The sequence below is a fragment of the Eublepharis macularius genome, chromosome 19, assembly GCF_028583425.1.
Source record: "Eublepharis macularius isolate TG4126 chromosome 19, MPM_Emac_v1.0, whole genome shotgun sequence".
NCBI lineage: Eukaryota > Metazoa > Chordata > Lepidosauria > Squamata > Eublepharidae > Eublepharis > Eublepharis macularius.
This window is the reverse complement of record NC_072808.1, coordinates 15,224,708-15,246,946: the sequence shown is the minus strand read 5'-3', so window position 1 is coordinate 15,246,946 and position 22,239 is coordinate 15,224,708. Positions and strand designations below refer to the sequence as shown.

Here is a 22,239-nt window from a genome sequence, read left to right as displayed (position 1 = left end):
CTGCTTTTTCGGAATGAATGACTCAACGTGCTTCCTTACTGGCGATCAGCACTGCGGTGGCGGGGCGGGGCACAGAGCTGCCCCCGGTCTCTCGGGTTCTGTTTAGCTGGCCCGAAGCCCACGCCTGGAAATGCAAACAGATCTCGCAGAGGCGGCTTCCAAGGGAGCGGCAGATCCCCGGGAGATCGCCTGCCCCGCTCCGTCTGGCTTTCCGATTGACCGGCAAGGAAGGAGTTAACTTCCCTTCGCTCTCAGCTGGGAATTTCCTTCCCCTCCGTGTGACGTCAGCGTTCGAGGCCACGCCCATTCCGAACGTTCGTACAAGATGGTGGCTGGATCAAAGTGACAGGTAGGAAGTCCCCTTTCCCTTTGCATTCCATTGGTTACTTTCCAGCCCCGTCCCTCGGGGTTGGGGGGCTGCATGCAAGAGGGGGCTGGAATGTACTCCCCCCTCCCCAATTTCCTCCCTGTTGCAGCTGCGATCCCCCTTCTTCCTAATGCTTTGGCACCCCCCTCGTATAATGGGAACCCTAAAATACGAGGAAGGGTTCCCGCCCCCCCCCCCCCAAAACAGCCCTGGCACCTTGATCCCTTTTTTTCTGTGGGGCAGCTCCTTTTGGAGGAATCAGGATCTGCGGGGCCCCCTTCCCTATTAGAGGAGCGGAGTTTATTAGACTAGAACAGGTGAATCTAGGGCTGATAGCTTCTCTTGTCTTTCCAGGCACGGTTAGGATCTCTGTCTATGGGGAGGCAGGATGTATAGTGGTTAGAGCCCCATCAAAACATTCCTCTGCAGCAGGCCTTTTGCCCAGGGAATGCCGTCTAACTGGCCCGGGATTGGCCTGAGGCTGTGGCTTAGCTCGCAGGAGGCACCAGCTTCCCCCCCCCCCTTTTCCAAGCAAGAGGCAGACCCGAAGCCTCTGCTGAAATGAATACCGGCCCAGGGTACACTCTGTTCACCATAGGAGGACTGCCTGGGTAAACACCAGCCCCTGCTCAGTTCCCCAGATGCAGCTGGCTGCCTTTGCCATCGGAAGCTGAGACTAATTGTGAAGGGTGTCAGTCATCTCTGTAGCCCACAGGTTCGGGCTAAGATGTTTGCTACTTGTGGCAGAACTTGCAAACGCAAGAGGGGCAGCGGGTTTAAAACTGTTGCTGCCTTCTTGCGTTTTAATCATTGCTCGCAAATGTGTGAAGGCATGTGCCTGCGTGGGCCGCGACATCTGACAAAGTATTTTTATCCCGTTCCAAGCAGTTCAGGCTGGTCTGCGTGCCTTGCCCCTTCTCTGTTTTATCCTCACAACAATCTTGCAAAGGAGGCTAGGCTAAAGAACAGAACGACCAGCGTGGGGGTAACTCAGTGAGCGTCGTGGTCAAGTGGGGATTGAACCCACGTCTTCTCCGTTCTGGCTTGTTTCAGGTGGAGAGTCATGTTGCGATGCAATCCTAAATGGAGTTACACCCCTCTAAATCCGTTGACTTAGAAGGGGGTAGCTTTGCATTGTTGATCTGCAGTAGAAGAGCAAGATTTGAGTCCTGGGAATCTTGTTAGCTTTTAAGGTGCTACTGGACTCCAATCTTATGCTGTTCAAGCTTGATACTCTCACCACCGTACTGTGACAGTTTTCCAAGCGGCACCGTCTCTCCTGATGAAGAGGGAAGGTCTCTTGCACAAGCCATATTGCAATGGAAAAGGGTTTGAGGGGAGCGCTCCTCTGCTTTTGCATAGCCCCCCGTTGATGCCGTTTCACATTTATGCAAGACAGCTTGCTCCCTACACTGTATCCCACGAGTCCGAGCCATCGACACCCTCCCCTCTCTTTCACAATATTTAACATGTACAAGTTTTATCTGTATTTATTTATTTGTTAACTTCATTCATTCAGTCATACCTTGCCTCTCTTCCCCAATGGGAACCCATAGAGTTCTCCTCTCTTCCGTGTTATCCTAACATCGACCTTGTGAGGCAGGTTCGGGTGAGTGTGTGTGACTGGGCCAGAGTCTTCCAGAACCTGGCCCAACCACTACACCACAACCTTCTTTTTATCTCGGCCTTTGTTTGCACACGTAGGGTGGCTTCCCTCTTCTTCTCTGCCCCCCTTTATCTACAATACAATCCTGTGAAATAATTAAACTAAGAGAGAGTATCCCACGATCACTTAAAATGCTACGTGGCAGAGCAGGGATATCAACCCAGGTCTTGCTGTTCCTAGTCTGGTCAAGAGGGGTAGCCGTGTTAGTCTGTCTGTAGCAGTAGAAACGAGCAAGAGTCCAGTAGAAACGAGCACAAAAGCTCATACCCTGTCACAAATTTTGTTAGTCTTACAGGGGCTACTGGACTCTTGCTCTTTTCTACTGTTCTTAGTCTGATACTGTGGCTATCTTGCTGGATCTCTGTGGTTAGCCTGCTACAAACTTTAACCTTTTCAGTTGTCATGTATTCTCCGCATTCTAGCGAGGGAGGTTAGGCAGCAGTGCTTAATTTCTTTTTTAAACCAGGCGTGGGGCTAAATTCTTTACAGAATCTCTGTTACCTGCCCTTGGGCAGAAGCTATATTTCACTTTACATGTATAGGGACAGTTTATAGTTACTCAGCAGTAACGAAAAAGGCATTTGGTGCATGCTCAGAGGTTTGGATTTTTTCTTTAGCATATTATGTTTCTTTAAAGCAGGTGTGTGATGTCACCAAAGGTAGGAAGAAGTAATGCTAAATTGGCGTGTTGAAAAGAGCTGGGGTTGAGTCAGTTGGGTCATGGCCAACAGAGCTGCGAAAGACGGATCTCTGATCAGGTGGTGCCTCGACACGCCTGGAGAGATCGTGGTGTAAGCAGACACCTTTTCCCAGCCCTGCAAAATGGGATCCCTGGATTACAGGCCTCACCGCAGATCTTCAAATGGGATCCCGTACAGGTCGCTGGCCCCATGTCTTGCAACAAACTGCCTGGAGCATCCATCGATCTCGTTTCTCCCCTTCCTCCATTTCTCACAACAATCTTGTGAGGTAGGTTAGGTGGACTGGCACAGGGTCATCCAACAAGCTTTATGGCAGAATAAAGATTGGCACCCAGCTCTCCCAGCTATAGCACTACCACTATGCCACACTGTATTTTTAAACTCGGTAAAGATTCCCTGTAATAAGCAGTGTCTTCCAGCCCGGAGACAGCCGCCGTGCCCTTGTTTCATGCATTTCCCCCACAATTGTCGTTCCTGATAGCAAACCTGTCTTGGTGTTTCTGTTTCTATGCTTGGCACGTAGCCGTGAGCTGCTCCTGATACCCGTGATTAATCGGTGCCTGAGTGACGGGGGCGCTAATTTGTTTCTTTCAATAGAACGCTCCTTGTGAGCGTGCCTCCCCCGTCAGTTTATTCAGAGAGCGCCTTGACAGCAAAGCACCTGTCACGATCGAAGCAGCTGCTGATGCGAATTTTGTAGATGTGCAAGGAGCCCAGCGTCCCTAGATCCGGAGAGAACTTACGATTTACCACAGGGCTGCAGAGCAGGATTGGGGGGTCATCAGACCAGCTGGGGAGAAGGGTGGCACTGAATTTAACTGGCAAGGCCTCTGAGGGTGCCCAGTTTGGTGCCCCCACACACACAGCTAGTGCTGGTGCGCACTAAGGGTGAGTAGATGGGGGAAAGGACAGCTTGTAGAATGTCAAGTTCCCGTTTTTCTGCTCAGAGGTTGTCATTTCAAAGAATATCTTGGCTGCCTCTGCCCCATCTTTTCCAGTAGCTAGAGGCTCTTTGAAGTGAGAGACGGCAAAGGTGCTGCCCTGGCCAGCTGCCCTCGCTAAGCCTCGTGAGCATGAGAAAAACCACATCTCGTGATATTTTAACTATTATGGGATCACTGATATTTAGACTGCACATGGGGTCTGCACCCATATTTTCCTGCCCTGGTTGTGCAGCTGACAAATTGCTGGAAGTTAAGGGACAGAAACAACCTCTGAAGTGGTTGGAGATGGGGGGGGGCGGTGTTGGAATTAGACAGGGAACTAGAGAAGGGTGCCGTGGCCACTCAGAATTGAGGATGGATGGGGAAAATGCCACAAGCAGCCGCTGATGGAGAGAAGAGGGTATGACTATTTTGAATAAATGAATTATTTGTAAATGTTTCCTGTGAGCAATGCTAGGTAGTAGATTTTTGCTGTTACTTGGGGGGCATTTCCTTTCATTTTTTTCTCCTTGTTCATTGGTGGCTAGGAATGGGGTTGCAAGAAATAGGGTAACAAATGGGAAAAGGAGATTTTTCTTCTTCAGGAATCAAAATTTTTGCCCAGAAATGTGTGTACAGTATAGTAAGCACGACTTCCTTACCTTTAACCCAGAGTTTAATTATTTTTCCGAATTAAGTTTGCCTCAAGCCACGCATGCAGTAGGAAAAATGTCTCTGAATCAGCCTATTTCCTTCTGCCAAACAAGCTGCTATCTTTCTCCATAGCTCACAGGTGCGTTCTGTACCAAAAACCGGGCATAGGACAAATAAGGGTGGGTGGAGGGAGCCATGGGAACGAAGCGGTCCAATTTTAAAAAGCATATCTGCTGCTGGAAAATAACAGAGTTACGGTCTCTTCAAAATCTGCTAATAGCACCATGTTTTTTCCAGGAGATTATTTAAAGCTTTTTGTGGCATCCTGAGTCAGTTTCTAGGTCCTCGTAAGTCTGAGAATCTTGGCATCCCAGATTTCTGTGACACACAGGTTCTGGGCTCGTGTTATAAATCGGTGGATGCGTGGAGTACGTCCCACTGTTTTGTGGCTCAGTCCTAAATCCCGGACACGAATGAATTGCTGACACCCGACCAGAACTGGTGAAGCATCCTTTCAGAAGAAGAAAAATAAAAAAAGCGACTTCCCCAACTCCAAGGAGCCAAGGACACCAGCCACATCCCCATCATAGGATGACAGGCCAGCAGCCATCAACTGGCACACCTCCCTGCTGGTTGGAGTGAAGGGAACTCGCCCAGAAATGATTTGTGCTCACAGTTCCCCTCCCAGCACGTAGGCTTATGCTGGCATAACATTGTAATGACATCAGAGTGATTTTCTACCAGCAGATCTCTGAGGGGTGTGTGTGCGTGGCTTCGGCATTTGCAGCCGCCAGAACGTCCCACTTGGATCCCTTCCTTCCATGCACAGGGTACATCCCCAGTTGCTGGAGTGCAGTTTGGTGTTTGTGTCCTCAGCACCCGTAAGGATTCTGCGCAGAGCAGCGTTAGCAATAGGCTGCAACAGTCACACACGTGGGTGTTTTGTGCAAAGGGCCTTTTCTGTGGGTGTCCATCACAGGACTCCCACCACTGCATGCATATTTGAAATATGCCTGACCTGAGGCCAAAGAAATGCAGCCATGTGCTGCGCACCCTGTTGTCTGATGCCTGGGCAGGGGATTTTATATAATGCTCAGGAACCCATCATAGACTACGGACTTGCTCTGTATTCTGAACTGTGCAGGCATGGTGGGAGGCAGGCAGAGAGAATTTTTCGCTCCTATTAAGTTCAATGGGAATAGTTAAATGTTATTCCATTGCCAGGGGCAGAGCATGGGTGGAGAGGGCTTAAGATGCTGATTTCTACTCGTCTCTGCCCTTAAGCTGCTCATTTTTGGTCCCTACTCCAGCACCGGATTCACACCAGTCGATGGGGTGCTGCCCTGGTGCATCTCTGCATTACACCAGCATGGTGTACTCTAAGCAATTTCCAGACTGGTTTTAGGAGTGTGCCTTACGATAGCATTCCATTGTGCTTAGTAAAGAGCGGGAGAGCCAACGCGGTGTGGTGGTTAGAGTGTTGGAGTAGGATTTGGGAGAACTGGGTTCAAATTATGCACTCTGTCACGGAAGCTCACTGGGGGGCCTTGGGCCAGTCATGTACTCCCAGCCTACCCTACCTTGCAGGGTTGCTGTGAAGATAAAATGGAGGAATGATGGCGTAAGCCTCTTTGACTCCCCATCAGGGAGAAAAGTATGTTCTAAATCTCTAAACAAAGGAATAAAGCTTGCGTAATGGTTCACATGGAGTATCTTTCCTTCTCCCTCCAGGTAGCTGGATGAAGCGCCACCAGAACTCCTCGGGCTCTCTCACTAATGGCTTCAGCTCGTCCTCTCCAGACCCCGGCTCCGCAGGAGGGGATGAAAGCGGGGCCCTCCTGTCATTCTCAAACAGCCTGACTGCCATGCTGGGCGCCTCTCGGAGGAAAAGGCCAGGAAGGCGAGCCATGGCCGAGGGCCGGGGCACCATCAAGGTGGATCTTCCTAACCAGCAGAGGACGGTGGTGAGTGAGAAGCAGCCGGTCCGATGTGCCGATGATTAGAAATACAGTTCCTTGAATATGCCGGTCCATTGAGTTATTGCAATTGCCAGTTTACTGGCAGGGGAGCAATGTTTGAGTAAAGCTATGAATCCAAAAGAGCCCAAAGTGGTCCCAAATCAGAGTATGCTACTATACTGGAGAGCCAGTTTGGTGTAGTGGTTAAGAGCAGCTGGACTGTAATCTGGAGAGCCAGGTTTGATTCTCCACTCCTCCACTTGAAACCACCTTGGGTCAGTCACAGCTCTTTCAGAGCTCTCTCAGCCCCACCCACCTCACAGGGTGATTGTTGTGGGGATAATAATAACACACTTTGTAAACTGCTCTGAGTGGGCGTTAAGTTGTCCTGAAGGGCAGTATATAAATTGAATGTTGTTGTTGTTGTTATGCTGGGATTTGAATGATATCTGGGACAATTGTGTGTGTGGGGGGGGGAGACGACAGGGAGGAGAGATGAAGGCTGGAGAGTCACCAGGTCCGTGACTAAAATGGAAGGACAGGTCATCCTCTGCCTTGCCCATCCTGCTTCTTCCCTGCTTCCTCTCAGGTGACTGTCCAACCAGGTACGACTGTCTACAGCTCTCTAGACAAGGCCCTGAAGGTGCGTGGGCTCAACCAAGACTGCTGCGTTGTCTACAGGAAAGTAGGTGGCGGGTGAGTGACTTGAGCAAAGGGAAAGGAGGCCATGAGAAACACATAATGGAGGAGCCATTTTCGAATAGCAAAACTGAGTGGAAGTGGAAGGGTTAAACCCCTTCTCCTTTCCCTGCAGGCCCCGAGGCAAATTGAGGCTGCAAAAGCCTGCAGCTTGCATTTGATGTACATGTATTCATTTCTACCCTCACTGAGAAGGTCAACCTGAGTCTTGGTCGTACCATTCCAGGCTTTAGGCAAACATGATTGATTGCTTCCCCCCCACCCCGTACAAAAACTCCCTGCTTATAGAAAGCTGTTGTATCAGGTAAAAGAGAAGAGGGGTTGTAACACCAAGACTGAGCACGTGGACTGCATGTGTGAGGTCCCAATTTCAGTGAACATCATGGAGACAGGACTTCCAAAGGTTTCTGGCGGCAGAAGCATGGAAAGCTTTGGGGCGCAGCTGGGTAGCATTCACCTCAAATCTAAGGCAGTTCTCTCTGCAGGCGAAAAACCATCACAGATTGGGAAACAGACCTGGTCAATCTGGAAGGGACCGAGCTCTCAGTGGAGGTTCTGGAAGACGTGCCACTCACTATGCACAATTTTGTGAGTTCATTTGCATGTTGTCATTGCCTGAGAGATTCTCTTCCCCAGAGCGCTTCCAAAAGCACGTCCAAGCCCAATCCATCTCTTCCAAGGCACTTCGCAATAACGCTCTAGCTGTCCAGGAAACAGTTCACCAAGGGAAGATTTATACTAGCAGCAAGATCATTTGGTGGAACCCTAACTTCAGAAAGTGATCTGAGCCCCCATCTGTCAACCCACTGTTGTCCAAAACTAATACAACACGTCACAAGTGCAAAACCAGGAACCGATCAAGATTTTGCATCAAAATAAAATTAAAGCAAACAAGAGCTGCTCCAGGGACACCAAACTAACGCAGAGTACAAAAAGCCCTTAGGAGTATACAATAACCAAAATTATCACAAATTCATACATTTAAATTGCTAGAGTGCTCAATGAAATCAATTCCCACATGCAAAATGTCACAACTCAGATACACCAAAATTCAACGGTGGTAAGACGAATCAAAGTTCCTTCATACAGTGCATACAGCAAAGTCCTTGGGAAAAGTCCATAACAGTCCGTAACGGAGCAAATTTTTACCGTAATCCTGTAAACTTCAAATTGGTAGATGCCTCCTCATGAGTAAATCATGCCGCCTACGGGTTTTGCCGGCATGTAAGGAGTCCAGTCCCGTTTCGCACAAAAGGCTCCTTCACAGGCAAAACATTAAACATTAATTCAATATTTGCCAAACATTAATTGTACATCTTAACGAATTGCAAACATATTTACTCACAACGAGCATAACAGGCAATATCATTGCACCATTACAATTACTTCTGGACGATCTAGCGTCGTGCCTCGGTGTAACCTTCCCATCGCTTATATTTGTTGTTAGATTTAAAGACACATATTTGTCTTTGTTGTTAGATTTGGTTATTGTATACTCCTAAGGGCTTTTTGTACTCCTCGAAATAAAATTGAGCTGAAATTTAATTTTCCAAAGATTGGTACTTCTCTCCATTAACTGAACACAAGTAAATGGTTAATTGAGATCTTAAGATGATAATAACTAGGAAGGCCCCAGCCCGCCCTGAATTCATCCCCTGGTTGAGGTCTTCCTGGATTGTGTCGAAGTGAAAATGTTTAATGTCTTGGTATCCTGAAATAATGGTACTCATGTGAACCTGACCTTGGATTCCCACCCTCACCCCCCTCTTCATGACATGCACACGTCACCCTGCCAGCAATCCATTGGGCACCCCAACGAGATGCCAGTTCTAAAGCCTCAGAAGCTCTTTTCCCCACCTCTGACCTTTGTCCCATCTCTTTGGGCAGGTCCGCAAGACTTACTTCAGCTTGGCCTTTTGCGATTTCTGCCGTAAGTTCCTGTTTCATGGCTTCCGCTGCCAGACCTGTGGCTACAAGTTCCACGAACACTGCAGCAGCAAAGTCCCAACCGTCTGTGTGGACCTGGCTACTACACATAAGCCGTGCGTATCCTCCAAGCTGCCGTGCGCACCCCCCCCCTCCCCATTTTTCCAAGAATAAGATTGGAGCTCTGCTAAATGCCCCAGCCTGCATTCCTCTTGTAGTGACTATTGTCTCTATTCTTTTTAGTGTTTACAGCCATGACCCGTGGACAGACCCTTCACTGTGGCAAGATATTGTCCCTGTTACCCCAGCCCGGGCTAATCACGAACCCATGACCCCTCAGACCTCTAGGTAAGAACTTGCTTGCACCCAGCAGTCTTAAGGGGTCTCAAAACCACCACTGGGGTAGGATGGAGCCAGGGGGAACTTGATTGGACATCATGCACTACTTCAAAGGGTTAGGCAGGTGTTGCTGGGGAACTGTAAAAGGTTGCCTGGAGATCCGTGACTCCGCCCACAACACTTTCCACTCCTTCAAGTAAGCCTTCCTCCAAATGAAGCGACTCTTCCTCCAATGCAAGAAGAGCCCCTTAAGTTTCAGGGAGGCACCTTAGGTTGGAGGGAAGGTTTCTGGCTTTGCTTAGTGGAGTGGGAGCATAGGGGGCCCACCCTATTATGTGTGGGGTTTGAAGCAGGAAGTAGAGGGCTAACTCAGAGCTAAAATATACGAGATGAATTACATGAGGATGCTCAAGTGAAGAGAGACGCAATGTTAGCTGGGATGCGTAGTTTGAATTTCACCTCTCTCTACAGAGCCGGCAAAGATCGCTCCTCAGCGGGTTTGTTAATTTCCTCTTTGCCTCCAGAAAGGCTTTGTCAATTATTAACAAACCCTTTGAGGAAGGGGAAGTGAAATTAACAAACCCTCTGAGGAACGATCTTTGCTCGCTCTGTACAGAGAGGTGAAATTCAAACTATGCATCCCGGCTAATAATTGCGTCTCTCTTCACTTGAGTGTCCTCGTGTAACTCGTCTCGTGTAGTTTAGCTCTCAGCCCCGGCATATCACTTCTGCGGAAGGAAGGAAGTCAACATCATGACCAAAACAGTTACTCTCGCAACACAACATATATTGGCTAAGGCCAAGCAAAGATCTTTAAATATATAGTTTCTAGTCAATGTTCGTGGAGTGTTAAAAACAGAATGCCACATTTGGAGAAAGGAGCACCCACAGCCACCTTGACTGAGGTCGCTTGCAAGCATAATGCTTGAGCATAAGATCAGGTTTCTTCCTTTTAAAGAATGTGCGTTATCCCTTACGTACTGAAAAGGGAAAACGTCTCCTGAATTTCACGAGGCAGGCAGCTCTCGTGCTGGTTCTGCATCGCTCCACTTATCCTCATCGTCCCTGCTGTGGCAGAGGTCTGGTCTGATCTATGCAGTCTGGGTCTAAAGTGTTCCCCATTGTGCCCTTTCCCTTCCAGCTTACACAAGCAGCCACTCCACAGCCCGGACGCCTTCACCTTCCCCAGCCTTCATGGCGACGGGCAGCGTCTCCAACGGCATCGCTCCACTTCGACCCCGAATGTCCACATGGTCAGCACCATCAGTCCGGTGGACAGCAGCATGCTCGAGGTGAGGCCTTTCTGCTCATTTTTCACCTCCCGGGAGTAGAACCTGGCTATCTCGCTAATCCCATCTCGCTAATCCCATCCTACCTCCAAAGAGTGCAAGAAGGCCTGTATAGTTCTCCCTCCGTTTTATCCACAAAACAACCCCGTGGCATAGATTAGGTGGAGAAAATAATTGGCCTAAGGGTACCCAGAAAGCTTCTTGTGTTTCCCAGATCCTAGTCTGGAACTCTAACCACTATGCAACACTGGGACATCTGGCCATTGTGGGGCATGTCGAAATACACTTATTTTCCCCCATCTTGTGGAATCAAGGAAATGGTCTGGCTTTGGCTGAGTCTAAAGCTTCCTTTGTCCAAATCCAGTCCAGTTCCCCGGGATAACTGCATGACACTTCTAAAGCAAGGGTCTGGGACTGGGCCAACTACCTTTTGCACAACTGTCTGTTCTAAGGGTAATTCGTGGTTTTATTCCGCTTCTTTCCCAGTTGTTCAACTTTCAGATAGGCACAGGCAGGGCTTTTTTTCAGCAGGAACGTGGTGGAACAGAGTTCTGGAACCTCTTGAAAATGGTCACCTGCCCGGCGGCCCCGCCCCCTGATCTCCAGACAGCGACGTGGAGGGCAATCTAAACTCCCCTCTGTCTGGAGATCAGGGGATGGGGCCACCGGGCAGGTGACCATTTTCACCGAGGGCGATTTAAACTTTTAAAACCTCCCCCCTTGTTCTAGCTGACCCAAAGTGATGTCATTGGTCCTGGAAGCGTGCACACACTTTGCGCGTGCACATGTGGTACATGTGGGGGTTCACATTTCATCATGTGAACCCCCACTTGCCACCAGAAGTGGTACAGTCCAGACGTGCCTTTACCACCTGATAAGAACTAGATTTCAGAGCTCCATTTCAGCCTGGATCTCATGACTGTTTTACACTCATGAAAATTACAGCCAACCAAAAAGAGGTCAGTCGTATGTCAAACTTGATTTGATCTGCAGTTGGGATCCCAGGAAGCAGGAACTGGGCAGACTGGGTTCCAAAACCAAGGGGCAGGAACCAGCAACCTGTATAAAATAATGAAAAAGATCTAGGCGCAAGTGAATCCCTATAGAAACTGTGGATCAAGGGTTGCCTTTGAGAACAAAGTTCACGTTTAGCAAGCACCAGGGTATAACCTCTTGGCCAAAATGGAGGCTTTTAAATATTTACTTACTTCAGTTATACTGGTCCTTTCTCCCCAATGTGGACCCACGGTGGCTGACATCCTTCTCCATCATTTTATCCCCACAAGAACCCTGTGAGGTAGGTTAGGCAGAATATGTGTGATGCCCAGTGGTCACCCAGTAAGCTTCTGGGCAAAGATTTGAACCTGGGGACTCTCAGATCCTAGTCTGACATACTACGTGTTCTAAGGGTAAATTAGCTCCTCCCGCCGAGGGTAGTCAGCCCTCTCTTCCTACAGGACAGTTTAGATGCATAGCAGTTAATCACAAGGTGCCAGATCTCAGAAGCTAAGCAGGGTCGGCCTTGGTTAGGAATTGGATGGGAGACCACCAACGAAGGCCAGGGTTGCGGAGGCAGGCAATGGCCAACCACCTCTGTTAGTCTCTTGCCTTGAAAACCCCACCGGGGTCGCCATAAGTCAGCTCTGTCTCCTTCAATCCCAGGGTGGATTCTTGGCTATTGCTGATTCACAACATATGGCCCACAGACCCGTTCCCTTTGGTCTGCCAAGCCACTTAGAATCATAGAATCATAGAGTTGGAAGAGGCCATACAGACCATCTAGTCCAACTTCCTTTTCCCCTGGCGTCAGCAGGACTTCACCGGCCCCAGAGGTGGCGCTGTTCCCATCCCAAGGCCACACTGAATAGCAACCACTCTGCCGAACGGCTTCTGATCATTTCCAGCCGGGGCTCTGGGGCTTCATCCCATCACAGAAATGATGGGGAGGGATCGGCCTGGTAGAGGGGTGTGCATTTCCTGTTCAGTGGACCGAAGCGTTCGAAGAATGACAGCTGCAGAAGGGCCTCCAGTTGAGCCCCAGAACAAAACCCTCTCTACCTCAACTGTGGGTGTGTACATCTGTCACCAGCTGACACACAGTTGTGTGTAGCACAACTGGGCCAGGACCAAGATGCATGAGGCAAAACTGGGGCGGGGCCAAGAGAGATGCAGGTGTTCCCGCCTACGGCTCTCTACGGCTCCTCCCTGCCTCTCTATCTGCTATGTCTTTCTCATGGCCTGGGAGATTCGATTTTAAACTCCCAAAGGTCTGGAGGGCTGCAGGCAGTACCGCCAAGGACTTAGAAGGACTCTTGACACACTGCGATTACTGGAGTCCTTCAGGAGAAAGTGCAATGGTGAAATGGGTTCCAGAGCACATCAGATCTGTAGAGCAGAAGAGCTGAAAGTAAAAGGGCTGAAAAGCCGCTGGGTCCTCGAGCTCATCTCACCCAGAGGCGGATTCAGCCCCACCCCAAAATAATGGAGACTACCAGAGAGCCAATTTGGTGTAGTGATTAAGAGCGGCAGGACTCTAATCCGGAGAGCCAGGTTTGATTCCCTACTCCTCTGCTTGAAGCCAGCTGGGTGACCTTGGGTCAGTCACAGCTCTCTCAGGGCTCTCTCAGCCCCACCCACCTCACAGGGTGATTGTTGTTGTGGGGATAATCATAACATACTTTGTAAACCGCTCTGGGTGGGTGTTAAGTTGTCCTGAAGGACAGGATATAAATCGAATGCTGTTGCTGTTATTCATTTACTCACTGAGAAGGAACCCCATCCTCCAAGGAGCTCAGGACAATTTGAATGATTTTCCCTTCCTCGTTTTATTCTAAGAATCCTGTAAGGTAGGTTAGGCAAGTAGAGAGAGAGAGCTTGACCCAGGACCACTCTGTGAGCTCCAAGGGCACTAACACACATTATGTTTCTCCCAGGACCCTGCAGTCAGATGCATGTTCTGTGCTGGGAACCCAGTTTCCAGAGGCACGAGCCCCAATTTGGATCTGTAGCATGGTGATCAGGGAGCGAGTTCCTATTCCTCCCCACCCTGCTGTTCTCCCAACCCAAAATGGTCCTTGTGTAGTGATGGGGTACACATTGGTTTCCCTAATGGGGCCATTTCAGGTTAGGAAATGGCTTTGGGGGGGCATGACTATCCTCTCCCCATGTAACCCAAGTCTAATCCAAATCGGGGGGCTCTCTTGCCCGGGGATTAAGATCCCCAACATGGAACTTGCAACACACAGCTTGTGATGAATATCCAGTGCAAGAATAACATATAATTAGAGTAGGAATTGGAACTCGAATCTCTCAGGTCCTCATCTGACATTCGGACGACTGTATCAACAGACTGTCATTTAAAGAAGTCCTGTTCACCCCACCAAAGTCCTCACTTCTGTGTGGTCACACTTGAGCTCTGTATTTTCCTTTTCTTTTCTAGTTCATCAGCCGAAACTACCATGCAGATGGTAAGCATCTCTGGAAAGGGGGGGGGGGAGTGGCAGGTGTAATGCGTGCATGTGTGTGGGCAATCCCTCTGTGTTGCAAAGAACTGGGGGTGGGAGGGTGGGCAGAAAGTTCTGTTTGGGTGCCTTTCCTCAGGAATGGAAATGGGCTGGAGCTGCCTTCCAGAGCTGGCCTTGGACCCGGAGAGGTTCTAGTGGGCTGAAGTTTCCCTTCTGGCATTTCACAGCCCCTTCACACAGCTCCAGTGTATAGCAAAGACTTTGCCCTGCTGCCGGCTCCATCCTTTTAAACTACCCTTCCCGGCATCTCCCGACAGGCATTCTTCACGTGTAGAGAGACTCTTAGCCTGTATTCAGACATAATGTGAAATCTTGGTTTAATGAAACCTGCTATGGCTTGCACAGTTGTCTGAATGCAGGCCACTACACTTAACTCTGGTTAATCAAGGTATCTGTTAAATTAAGATCTGAAGTTGTGCTATTAACCACACTGTACTATGGTTTCCTGTGATGCCTGAATGCAGACTTACAGTGCAGTCCTACGGAGATAGATCCAGAGGAGTTAGCTGTGTTAGTCTGTAGTAGCAAAATAGTAAAGAGTCCTGTAGCACCTTTAAGACTAACCAACTTTACTGTAGCATAAGCTTTCGAGAACCACTGCTCTCTTCGTCAGATGCATGACAAAGAGAACTGTGATGCATCCGACGAAGAGAACTGTGATTCTTGAAAGCTTATGCTACAGTAAAGTTGGTTAGTCTTAAAGGTGCTACTGGACTCTTTTCTACCCTATGGAGAGTTACTCCAGTCTATTGAAGTCAATGGGATTAGGACTGCACTGTTTATCTTGGTTTAATCCTGAACTCATTCCCAAGCGATTTCCTCCCAGGCTGCAGAAAGAAAGAAATGGAACTGGCATGTGTCGAGGCAGACCAGGGTTTGAGCAATTATGGAAGACGAATCCGGGTTTCCCAAGCTAAACCTAGTTCAAATAAACCGTGGTTTTGCCCTCTTGTGAGCAGCACTGAGCCTCCATCCCTACATTGTCAGATATTACGCTATCCCTGGGCTGTCTGTAGCAATAATTTGCAACTGGATTTTTCTATGTGAACAAAACCCAGTTGTGGATGACTGCTGTAGCATAACAGCAGCTCAGCGTCCCACAGTGTGCGGATGCCGCCTTTGTAAGGAAACATGCGTGCCTGTGAAGGAAATCTATATCTGAACACATCAAGTTGCTTTTCATGGGGTCCTGTCGCTGGCCTGTCCCAATCAGTCTTATCTACTCTTGCCTGGCAGCAGCTATCCTGGGTCTCAGCACTTTGTTCTTGCTGCAGGTCCCGGTGGGCCAGAGCTGCCGCCTCGTACCCCGCCGCCCCCCACAGTTCCCAGCATGGCTGCGGTTTCACCTGGCCGACGTTCCCCGCATCCCAAGTCCCCTGGCGAGTCCCCAAGAGAACACAAAGCTCCTGTGGAAGACAAGAAGAAACCTGTGAGTGGCGGGTGGGGGAGAGGGCCGTTGCTTTAAAATGGCTGCCAGGTGGTTGCCGAGGGGCAATGTGAAACCATCAGAGAAGTGTGGGTCCAGAAAGGTGACATGGGCGGGCTGGAACGGTGTGACTAGGCAGGTTTGATAAGGTGCTTGGAGGAACCGTGCGGCTTTGTGGGGAGGCGCGGCACAGAAACCAAAACCTCATTCCTGGCTCCGTTTTCATCTTTGGGCCTTGCCCCTGCAGAAGCCTTTGAACTATCGGGACTCGAGCTATTATTGGGAAGTTCCCTCCAATGAGGTAACCTTGCTGAAGCGCATCGGGGCCGGCTCCTTCGGCACGGTCTTCCGGGGCCGCTGGCACGGGGACGTCGCGATCAAGATCCTCAAGGTCACCAATCCCACCTGCGAGCAGGTGCAGGCTTTCAAGAACGAGATGCAGGTGCTCAGGTAGGCCCAAGGGTTGCTGGCCTCCAAGGAGGCAGGCTTTGGCGAGAGGCAAGGAAAAGGGATCCGGGGAGGGGGGCGTGTTAGCCAGGCCTGCCGTCGACACCTGCACCTCGCGCTTGCAGGAAGACTCGCCACGTGAATATCCTACTCTTCATGGGGTTCATGACCCGGCCCAGCTTTGCCATCATTACCCAGTGGTGCGAAGGCAACAGCCTCTATCAGCATCTGCACGTACAAGAGACACCCCTCGAAATGGTGCAGCGGATTGACGTGGCCCGGCAGACAGCGCAGGGCATGAAGTGAGTGCCGGGGAAGGAACATTACAGTGGGTATTCGGGATACAGGAGGAAAGTGGCAAGGGGACGGGGAGACGGACTGTACTACAGACGGGAAGTGTGCACATCTGGGGACTGCTAAAAAGGTAACAATAACAACAATAACAATAGCATTCAATTTATATATCAGCCTTCAGGACAACTTAACACCCACTCAGAGCAGCTAACAAAGTAGGTTGTTATTATCCCCACAACAATCACTCTATGAGGTGGGTGGGGCTGAGAGAGCCCTGAGAGAGCTGTGACTGACCCGAGGTCACCCAGCTGGCTTCAAGCAGAGGAGTGGCGAATCCAACCTGGCTCTCCAGATTAGAGTCCTGCCGCTCTTAACCACTACACCAAACTGAAATAACTCTTGCTCAGTCCTCGGAGTGCATCCCTGTCTGTGTGTGGCATCTTTGCTATTTATTTGTTTTGTTTATTTACATTATTTATAGTCCACCTTTTGGGACTCAAGGAAGATTGCACAGAATGTCAATACAATTGACAGGATTGGACAGCCAATAATTAAAGCAACAGGATATGTATTGTAGGATTCTGGAATCAACCACAAATCTGAAAATAGAACTGAAGTGAAAACATATGTATTAACATTACTGTTAAACGATGCTAGTCACTATAGATGCTGATCTCTTTCTCTCTCTCTCTCTCTCTTTCTCCCCAGTTATCTTCATGCTAAGCAGATAATCCACCGAGATCTCAAATCCAACAGTATCCTTCCCTTCTAGCTATTTTAGGGAGGGTGGGGCTTCATGTCTCTTTGTTGTGGGGGACTGGGGTTACATGGGGTTACCTGACCAGCGTGAAGAGTCCCAGTGTCAGGAGAGTCATAATGGGAGGGGACAGGATTGTATCCTTTGATGTGCAAGAGACTGTTTCCAGTACGGCAGAAGGAAAGGGTCGATTTTCAGCATGGCGCAGAGCTTGATACCTGTTGCCAAACTGGGCAGTAAGCAGCCCTGCGTGGAAGCCTGTGCGACGTTCCTTCACATGCCACCCACAGACATCTTCCTGCATGAGGGACTGACGGTGAAGATCGGCGACTTCGGCCTGGCCACGGTGAAGACTCGCTGGAGTGGCTCACAGCAAGTGGAACAGCCCAGCGGCTCCATACTTTGGATGGTGAGCCCGGCGTTTTAAGTAGACTTGGGGTGGGTTCGGTTGAAGCAAGAAGAGAGCAATGGCCTGTTTCCCTTGGGAGGTATTTGCCCTAGATCTGAATGCCTTTTCTCTGGGCTCCCTCAGGCATCTGAAGTGATTAGGATGCAAGATGACAACCCCTACAGCTTCCAGTCCGACGTCTACTCCTACGGAGTGGTTCTGTACGAGCTGATTACCGGGACCCTTCCCTACAGTCACATCAACAACCGAGACCAGGTAAGGAAGGACAGGATCTAGTGCTGCGTCCTTTGCACAGGGGCAGAAAAACTTTGCAACGTTCTTTGCCTCTATCTCTGCGTTATCCCATGGTGTGTCTTGCTAGCTGTGTGTTCGCGTGGCAAGCGGATTTTCCCCTGCTACCCCACCCCCCATACTCAATTGTTAGAGATTATTCAAGGTTTGATTGTGGTTCCACCTCACTCTGGGACACGCTTGCAGGATTCAGGCAGTCTTATGTAATGGTTGGAGGGTTGGACTAGGGACTGGGAGAGGAATTTGGAATCCCCTCTTTGCCATGAAAACTTCCTGGGTGAGCTTGGGTCAGGTGCACACTCTCAGCCTAACCTACCTCACAGGGTTGTTGAGAGGAGGCCAAATGAGGGAGGGGAGAGCCATGTCTACCACCCTCAGCTCCTTGATGGAAAGGTGGGATAATTATTTGTAGAGCCAATTCGGTGTAGTGGTTAAGAGCGGCAGGACTGTAATCTGGAGAGCCAGGTTTGATTCCTCACTCTTCCGCTTGAAGCCAGCTGGTGCCCTTGGGTCAGTCACAGCTCTCTCAGAGCTCTCTCAGCCCCACCCACCTCACAGGGGGGTTATTGTTGTGGGGATAATAATAACATTGTAAACTGCTCTGAGTGGGTGTTGTCTTGAAGGGTGGTATATAAATCGAATGTTGTTGTTGTTATGTAAAGCAGTGGGGGAACGGGACCTTCAGGAACAGACCCTTTTTCACACGGGTGTGTCTCCTTCCAGATCATATTCATGGTTGGCCGGGGGTATTTGTCTCCTGACCTAAGCAAAGTGCCGAGCAATTGCCCCAAAGCCATGCGCAAGCTGATGTGCGATTGCCTTAAATTCAAGCGTGAAGAGAGACCCTTGTTTCCCGAGGTGAGTCCATGGGTGTGTGAGAACACGCTGGCCTAAGAAGGGCTTGGTAGGCTCAGACCAAAGGGCCACTGGATCCAAAATTCCTTTTATAAGAGTGACTTCCACTAAGTTCACAGCAGGACGCAAAGGCTTTTAGCCTTCACCACATTGATTTTCCTCAGTTAATAGGTGAATACGGAACTCGCTACCACAAGATGTAATGATGGCCACTGGTTTAGATGGCTTTAAAAGGGGAGTGGATACATTGATGGGACTATCTGTGTGTGTATGTACACCAGTGTGGCTTAGAGCCAAGCTACAAGTGACGCCTGACACAGGTTGGACACTTGCCAGCTTCCCTCAAGGTTTGATGGGAAATGTAGGCAGCTTGGTGGAATGTTGGATAAGTGACAGTTGAAAAGTCTGTTGGACAGCAGTCGGAGAGCCAAGCCGCAAGACCAGGACGCCTACGTTTCCCATCAAAACTTGTGTCCAACCTGTGTCAGGCGTCACTTGTAGCTTGGCTCTTAGTGGTTAGAGTGTCAGACTAGCATCTGGGAGACCCAGTTTTGAATCCCCGTTCTGCCATGGAAGCTTGCTAGGTGACCTTGGGGCAGTCATGCACACCCAGCCTAACCTACCTCACATGGTTGTGTTAGATCAAGATGGGTAGCCATGTAGCAGTAGAAAAGAGCAAGAGCCCCATAGCACCTATAAGACTAACAACGTTTGTGGTAGGGTATGAGCTTTCATGAGCCACAGCTCACTTCTTCAGATACAGCTAGAATGTGAGTCCATCTGTGCTTATATCTTGGAGAGTGGAGTGATTACAGAAGCTGAATGATAATAGCAGATGATTGACAAATAGCAGGCTTGGGGTATGCAGAGGGGTTAGTGGGTGTGGAGAAATCAGCATTGGTAATGAGTCAGGAAGCCTAGGTCCTGATTCAGTCCAGGTGCACGCATTGTCTTGAGCTTCGTTATCAGTTGCAATTCAGCAGTCTCCCTTTCTAATCTCCCTTTGAAATTCCTCTGCAGGAATTTGTGTTGTGAAGATAGAGAAGGGGGAAATGATGTAAGCTGCTTGGGCAAGGGACAAAGTATAAATGATATAAATAAATAGGTATCAATCAGGTGTCTAGTACCTTTTAAAGCCATTAAAACCAGAGACCATACCTTGTTGCAGTAAGATCCATAAGATAAAAATATGTGTCATGTGAAAGAACTATTTTCACTGGCCAGAATCAACTGCCTGCCAAATTCATTGGGTTAACCCCAAGTTTTAGGGTATTGGACATTCTGTCTTTCCACTTTCTCCACACCAAACTTAATTTTATACACATCAGCCATGTCTCCTTTCTCATTTTCCCCGAGATCTAGTAAGTTAGAATTAAGAGGGGATTAAGTGCCAAGGTGCCCTTGGTTCCATGCGAAGAGAAAGTCAGAGCAAAATTTTCGGGAGGGCAGACAAACCATTTTTAACAGTTCTGTCCAGCTTCATAGCTAACCACTTGCCTAGGGTAAATTACAGTCCCTTTAGGGATCACAGTCTGAGTTACCTTGAAATCAGAGCTATGTGTGCTAAAAGAAACCAAAATTCAGCACCAAGCTCACCCAGATTCTGCAGCACTGAAAATGGAATCCTTCTATATACATACTAAGCAAATTGGCCTGTTTTTATTTTTTTTAATCTATCCTGCAGTGTCTACAGTTTTGCATAATTTCTTTTGCTTCTGCTAGCCATGGGGAGAATTAAGGCATTATGCAAAAGAGTGAATCTCACACCCACACACCCTTGGCCTCTGAAAATCTTATTTAGCAGTTCTTCTGGCTTCTGAGATTTCTCACAGCCATTGCCCCCACAAATACATTAGCACAACCGATAGGATCTAGAAATCTGATTTTTAGAAATCTAGATTTAAATTTTCAAGGAGTGGAATTCTTTGTCCACTATGACGTTCTGTTTTTGTGCAGGCTCATAGAATTGTGGCATACACATCCTTGAGCCTGTTACCACGTAGGTAAGAGCCCCGTGGCGCAGAGTGGTAAGGTGCAGTACTGCAGCCCAAGCTCTGCTCACGACCTGAGTTCGATCGTGGCGGAAGTCAGATTCAAGTAGCTGGCTCCACGTTGACTCAGCCTTCCATCCTTCCGAGGTTGGCAAAATGAGTACCCAGTTTCCTGGGGGGTAAAGTGTAGATGACTGGGGAAGGCAAAGGCAAACCATCCCATAAGAAAAAGACTGCCAAGAAAACGTCGTGATGCAACGTCCCCCATAGGTCAGCAATGACTCGGTGCTTGCACAGGGGACTACCTTTACCTTTTACCATGTAGGTACATGAATTGTTTAACGCGATAAACAGAAATAGCCCTGGACTCAAATCCAGTTAAAATCTATACCTTATGACTGAAAACCCAGATTGTGAAGGTACTGACTCGGGAATTTTTCACATACTCAGATGTAGCCTCATCTAAAGTTTATGTCCTTGCATTGAAAACAGACCCTGCAGGTGGATTGGCTGCAAATGTGTGATTCTGGGACCTCTGCATAATTTTCTCATTAAGCAGATCTACATATATTTCCCTAATGTGCAAAATCATTTGACTGGTTACGGGGAGGTAGTCAGCCATGAACGGCCTTGTAGACCCAGCCCACAAGTGCTGGACATTTTACCAAGATGTCTCTGGAGATTTCACGCTTTTTCCAATCTTTGCCTCTCGGAGTTTTCAAAAAGCCGAGATTCTCTCAGCATATGCTGAATGTTGCGTGTGTCCTGAGACACTGTATTCAGTTACTTTAGGGTGGCATCCAGAAAGGTGAGTCCTGCTAAGCTAATATGTATCGGTGCGTGATTTTGATCCAACTCTTCCATTCCCTTCTTTCCAGATTTTAGACACCATTGAGTCACTCCAGCACTCCCTGCCTAAGATCGAGCGCAGCGCCTCTGAGCCCACACTCCATCGGGTGGCTCACAACGAAGAACTGACCCCCTTCGCTCTGCCCACTATCCTGCGGCTTCGCAGCTAACATGATGCGAGGGTCAAAATGCCCACCAAGGCCACATACCCCTCAAGGCCAGCTCCCTCCGATTTTCCGCCCTCCAGGAGGGCAGCCTCAGTCCAAGGCGTTGCATTGCCTTTCTGCTCCTGTGTACAGAGAGACTTGAACTTAGTAGGGAGCTTCCGTCGGGCTCGACTTCCTCACTCCACAGCCTGCAATCCCAGCAGGGGGCGCCAGAGCAGAAAAGGCGACGCTCTCCTCTGCGGGCGGTTTGGGCGCCATCTTCCCCAGGTGTATTTTTATGGGGCGCTCCTCCTGTTTGGGGATTTTGTGGGAGGTATCCTTGGAAGAGGGAGCATGTTCCCATAGAAACAAAAAGCGTAAAATAAAATGAAAAGATTATAACTGGTTCACAGACTTGGCAGCATCACTGTGTCACAAGAAGCAGTCTTGCAATGTACTGTGTTCACAGCACCCTTGGTTATTCTACAATAGATGCCTTGCTTTTAGTAAAGGCAGGGCTCATTTCGAGGGGGAATGCACAGGAACGCAGTTCCGGCAGTTCCCCAAAGAGGTCACATGTCAGGTGGCCCTGCCCACCTGACTCGGCCATTTTGGGCCCGTTTCGGCCTGGATTGGGGCCGAAATGGCCCAGATCGGGCCTCTGACGGGTGATGGATCACTCTCCCACTCAGCAGCGGCCCGATCCTGACCATTTTGGGCACCTTTTC

The 22,239-nt window shown here is 49.2% G+C and overlaps 1 protein-coding gene across 1 annotated transcript; it reads left to right on the top strand.

Annotated features, from left to right (window-relative positions):
- The first annotated feature begins 262 nt into the window (after positions 1–262).
- Positions 263–21,911, top strand: ARAF (A-Raf proto-oncogene, serine/threonine kinase). The gene is made up of 16 exons (XM_055003617.1): positions 263–349; positions 6,043–6,275; positions 6,859–6,965; positions 7,454–7,556; positions 8,856–9,010; positions 9,138–9,242; positions 10,375–10,525; positions 13,962–13,989; positions 15,321–15,475; positions 15,720–15,922; positions 16,045–16,221; positions 16,922–16,968; positions 17,261–17,379; positions 17,503–17,634; positions 18,394–18,528; positions 21,395–21,911. The coding sequence occupies exons 2-16, from the start codon at positions 6,051–6,053 to the stop codon at positions 21,533–21,535; spliced, it is 1,983 nt and encodes a 660-aa protein (XP_054859592.1). The 5' UTR covers positions 263–349; positions 6,043–6,050; the 3' UTR covers positions 21,536–21,911.
- The last annotated feature ends 328 nt before the right edge of the window (positions 21,912–22,239 follow it).